The sequence below is a fragment of the Acanthisitta chloris genome, unplaced genomic scaffold (genome assembly GCF_000695815.1).
Source record: "Acanthisitta chloris isolate BGI_N310 unplaced genomic scaffold, ASM69581v1 scaffold1854, whole genome shotgun sequence".
Taxonomy (NCBI): Eukaryota; Metazoa; Chordata; class Aves; order Passeriformes; family Acanthisittidae; genus Acanthisitta; species Acanthisitta chloris.
The window spans coordinates 12,919-17,476 of NW_008669654.1; the positions used below are offsets into that span (position 1 = coordinate 12,919).

Below are 4,558 nucleotides of genomic sequence, written 5' to 3' on the forward strand. Positions count from 1 at the left end.
GAGCTGCTCTTTGATGTTCCTTGCCATGTACCCACCTGTGCCTACCTGGGCTGGGGGAGCTCTGCTGCTGCAGCTTCCAGGCACTGCTGTGTCTGAACCTGTGAGCAGCAGGGGCAGGGGAAGAGCTGCAGGAGCCAGGAAGTCTCTCCACTCTTGTAATTTTGTGTGTACTTCATAGGATTATGGAATGGGTCAGGTTGGAAGGGACTTTAAAGTTCATCTGGTTCCACACCATTGTGGGCAGGGACATCTTCCACTAGCTCAGGTTGCTCCAAGCCCCATCCAACCTGGCCTGGAACACTTCCAGGGATGGAGCAACCACAGCTTCTCTGGCAACCTGTGCCAGTGCCTCAGCACCCTCACAGGGAACAATTCCTTCTGCACATCTCATCTAAACCTTCTCTCTGTCAGCTCTCTCTGCTCTCCCTGTTGCCACATGGTCAGATATCTATTAGGAATCTGATTCCTGGCACCCACCAAACAGGATATTGTTTAGATCTCCTTCCTGTCACTTTCTCAGCATACACACAGACCCCACACCCCTCTTTCTGGGCAGAGTTGGGTCTTCCTCACACAGAAACATGTCAGAGTGAGCAGTGGTACCTGCAGGGCAGGAAGTGGCAGGTCCTCATTCACCAGGAGTTCTGTGTGTATCTGGGTTCGGGCATGCTGCGAGAAAACCAAAGCTTCTCACAAATTAATTACTATTCCCCAAAACCCTAATGAAGCTCCATTCGTAAATCCAGAGGATGATCTAAAGTCATCCTTGAGAAGTACTGGGATACTTAGCGTGGGCCTGGAGGTGAGGCCTGAGGAAGTTGTCATTGTTGACAGCACTTTTTTGGTCACTTTTCCCATGCTGAAGCTCTGCTGAGACAGATACAAAGAGCTAAAGTCCTGCAAGGTGAATCTGAGGAAGTCTGAGCTTCTCTGGGGCAGATTCTTGATTGCCCAGTCCTCACCTTGCCTTTGTGCTTTTTTTCTTTCAGGCTTTGTTCCAGTTATCCCCAGAAACTGCTGGTCCCTGTATGGATCACTGATAAAGAGCTGGAGAACGTGGCTTCTTTTAGGTCATGGAAAAGGATCCCTGTTGTGGTGTACAGGTAGGAACAAACCCAGAGCTGTGCTCTCCCCTCAGACCCACATAGTCCTGTGTGTGGGCAGCCAAGTGAGCAGAGCATACCTACAGGGCTGTGGGGCAAAAGGTGTCAGCAAGAGCTGGAGGTTCCCTTTGCCTCCTACCCTGCTCTCAGGGCTCCTTCTCCCAGCACAGTCTGTGGCAGCACAGGATGTTCTCCAGAAGGGAGAAACAGCATTCCAGAACTGTTCTTTCCTGCTTTCAGAAAGGTGTGAGTGACTTTCCTCCTATGAGAGATGCAAGAACACAAGGTCAGATTAAGGTTCTCCTTTCTTTGAGCTTCAAAATCCACACATTGGTCCTTGTCTAGCTTCTGTTTTGGAAAGAAACCTGAGCCAAAAAGAGCCCAACTGGGTGCCCTGAGCTCAGCAAGGTGTGCAGGCCTGGACAGAGCTGGGAATACCCCAGTGCAAATCACTTCTGTTGTGACAGAAACAGGCTGCAGCTCCTCACAAGGGGCCGTGAAGGAGCAGGCACTGATCTTTTGGAAGATACACTCCTGATGTTGTGTCAGGGACGGTTAGGTTGGATATTAGGCAAAGGTTCTTCCCTCAGAGGTGTTTGGGCACTGAACAGCTCCCCAGGGCAGTGGTCACAGCCCCAAGCCTGACAGAGCTCAGGGAGTGTTTGGTCAGTGCTGTCAGGCACAGGGTGGCTTGTTGGGGTGTGCAGGGCAGGAGTTGGGCTGATGATCCTCGTGGGTCCCTTCAGCTCAAGATGTTCTATGGTTGTATGAAATAGTCCCTGGACAGCCTTTCAGAAAAAAACCACAGAGTGGGATGCAGGAGGTCAAGCATCAATGCCTTTTCAGGGAAGGGTGGTGGTTCCTCCTTAGATGTGTCTCCTGGCAGACTAATGTGTTTGAAACCAACAGGAGCTGCTGGAAAGATTCACTCAGCCAGTTATACATGTTGTAAAATGTCCATTATGGGTTCTGGCCTCAGACTCTGTGTTAGCACTTACCAAATCCAAGTAGAAAAAGCTTTAAAGTATCAGAGCTGCACAGGAAAGGAAAATATAAAAGTCAGGAAACAAACCCAGTGAATTTACAGGTACATTAACTCATCTTCACATCTCATGGCTTGTCAGATGCTGAAAAACACTGCGTGTTACTTCTAGAAGTCAGTTCAGCAGCAGAGTAAGAACAAGCACTGCTTATCAGATGGAGCCTTTCCCTCTTTGTAGCCAAGTCAACTAAGAAGTTAATTGTATTTGTGATTCCTTTGGCTAAAAATGGCCTGTCTGGAGCTGGAGCCTGTCCCAGTGTGCCTCCCCACCCCAGGGCAAAGCCCTGGCTTTTTCCTTCTCCAATTATTTTGTTCCTTGCTTTTTATCATCTCTGTAATGGTACGCAGTAATTTCCAGGCTGAGCTGCAAGAAGCCTTTTGCAGCCTTGGATCAGATTAGAAGATGCTGACAAGTGATGGTACAAGATGGGACAAGTGTTTGCCCCTTTATGTCTCTCATTTTCATGTAGTTGTTTTAGCCTTTGCCCTCAAGATTGAAGTCTTTGGGCCAGGAGGATCCATGAGGGCCTTGGCTGCTTGTGCAGTGCCTTGTGTGGTGTGGGAGGGGATGAAATGAAAGGAGCTGAGTGTGAGGCTTTGTCCTCACTTGGACTTCAGGAGAGGGTGGATGGAGAGGCTCAGGAGCCTGTGTCCAGTTCTGGTGTCCTCAGCATCAGATGGACATGGAACTGGTGGAGCAAGGCCAGAAGAGGCCACATAGCTGATCAGAGCACTGGAGCACCTTCCCTATGAGGACAGGCTGAGAGAGTTGGGACTGTTCAGCCTGGAGAAGAGAAGGTTGTGTGGAGACCTCAGAGCAACCTGCCAGGAGCTGAAGGGGCTCCAGGGAAACTGCAGAGGGACTCTGGGTTAGGAACTGTAGTGACAAGACAAGGGGCAATGGGAAGAAATTGAAGGAAGGAAAATGAGATGAGATCTTAGGCAGAAGTTTTCCCTGTGAGGGTGGTGAGACACTGTCCCAGGTTGCCCAGGGAGGCTGTTGCTGCCCCAGCCCTGGCAGTGTTCAAAGTCAGATTGGCTAAAGCTTCGAGCAACCTGCTCTGGTGGGAGGAGTCCCTGCCCAGGGCAGGAGGTGGCACTGGATGATCTCTAAGGTCCATTCCACCCCCTTAACATACTGTGGGACTATGATCCCTGTAAGCACAGGACTGGTAGACCTCAGAGCTTCTGGAGAACAAGGGTGAGCTCCCAGAGTCACAGTCAGATCTGTAAAACACAACTCCAAAGGTACCACATGATCAGATTTCTTTAAAAAAGTTTAATTTAGCTGTTAAGTAAAGCAGAAATTCATGCCTCTGTCTCAGGCCTCAGTGGAGATGCAGAGGAGAGATGCAGGAGCCTCCAAGCACAGTCCACTCCTAAAGCAGGGCACAGTATGCAATTAATTATTTAGCTGAGTACAGAGGCAGACAGGCACAGCCTGGCAGCTGCTCCTTGTGATGACTCTGTCTGCACAGCCACCTTGAGGAGACCTTGGGACTGTGGCAGCAGGAGAGCTCAGCATCACCTGGCCCTGTGCTGCAGTGCCTGGCAGGGAAGGAGTGGGCAAACAGTGGGCAGTGCTCCAGCCCCATGGCTGAGAGCTCAGTGTCAGCTCTCAGATCGTGCCAGAACTTCACGTCATGCCAGAGTGAGACAGGAGTTTAACCCAGAGGTTTGGGAAATGGAAGCACTTGCACACACACAAGATGGGAACCTTTAGGCTCAGCTTAGTAAATTCTCTGAGCTCTTTCTGGTGCTTTAAGCCAAGCTGTTTGGCTTTGTGTTGTGGATGAGCATTCCTAGGGCCAGGAAATAACAGAGGGGACTTGGGAGATCATAGTCATGGAATAGTTTGGGTTGGAAGGGACCATAAAGATTATCTACTTCTACCCCCCTGAGCACAGGCAGGGACACCTTCCACTGGACCTTAGGGTTAGGGTTTAGGGTTAGGGGTCAGGGTTTTTAGTTAATCCCTTTTGGATGATCATTAGGAGTTGAAGGGCATGTGCTAACAGTGTCAGATGTGCTCTAGCTTTGTGCTGGGAATGAATCTGGGAGGAAGAGTTCAGCTGATAAACTACAGAGGCACCTCATGCTTTAGCTTTGGATCCTGAAAGATTCTCAAGTCATTAAAACTAAACTGAGAATCCATAAAGAATTGTTTACTCCACCTAAGTTAAAAGTATCTGGCACACTCTGCCAGTCTGGTTTCAGAAAGCTTTCTCCTTTGAGGAAAACCTCCCCAAAATCTCCCAAGAAAAGCCCTGAAATGCTCCATATCATAGTATGTTAAGGGGTTGGAATGGACCTTAGAGATCACCCAATCCCAACACCCTGTCCTGGGTAGGGACACCTCCCACCAGAGCAGGTTGCTCAAGGCTTCATCCAACCTGGCTTTGAGCACTGCCAG

At 49.7% G+C, this 4,558-nt stretch overlaps 1 protein-coding gene across 1 annotated transcript in view; it reads left to right on the forward strand.

Moving 5' to 3' along the window:
* Positions 1–4,558, forward strand: part of MTMR4 (myotubularin related protein 4) — a gene marked incomplete at its 5' end in the record, with an annotated part of 24,638 nt that overhangs the window by 10,616 nt on the left and 9,464 nt on the right. Inside the window, one exon of the mRNA XM_009073379.1 lies at positions 990–1,103. Within this exon, the coding sequence (XP_009071627.1) occupies positions 990–1,103 (114 nt within the window). The remainder of the gene's footprint in view (positions 1–989; positions 1,104–4,558) is intronic.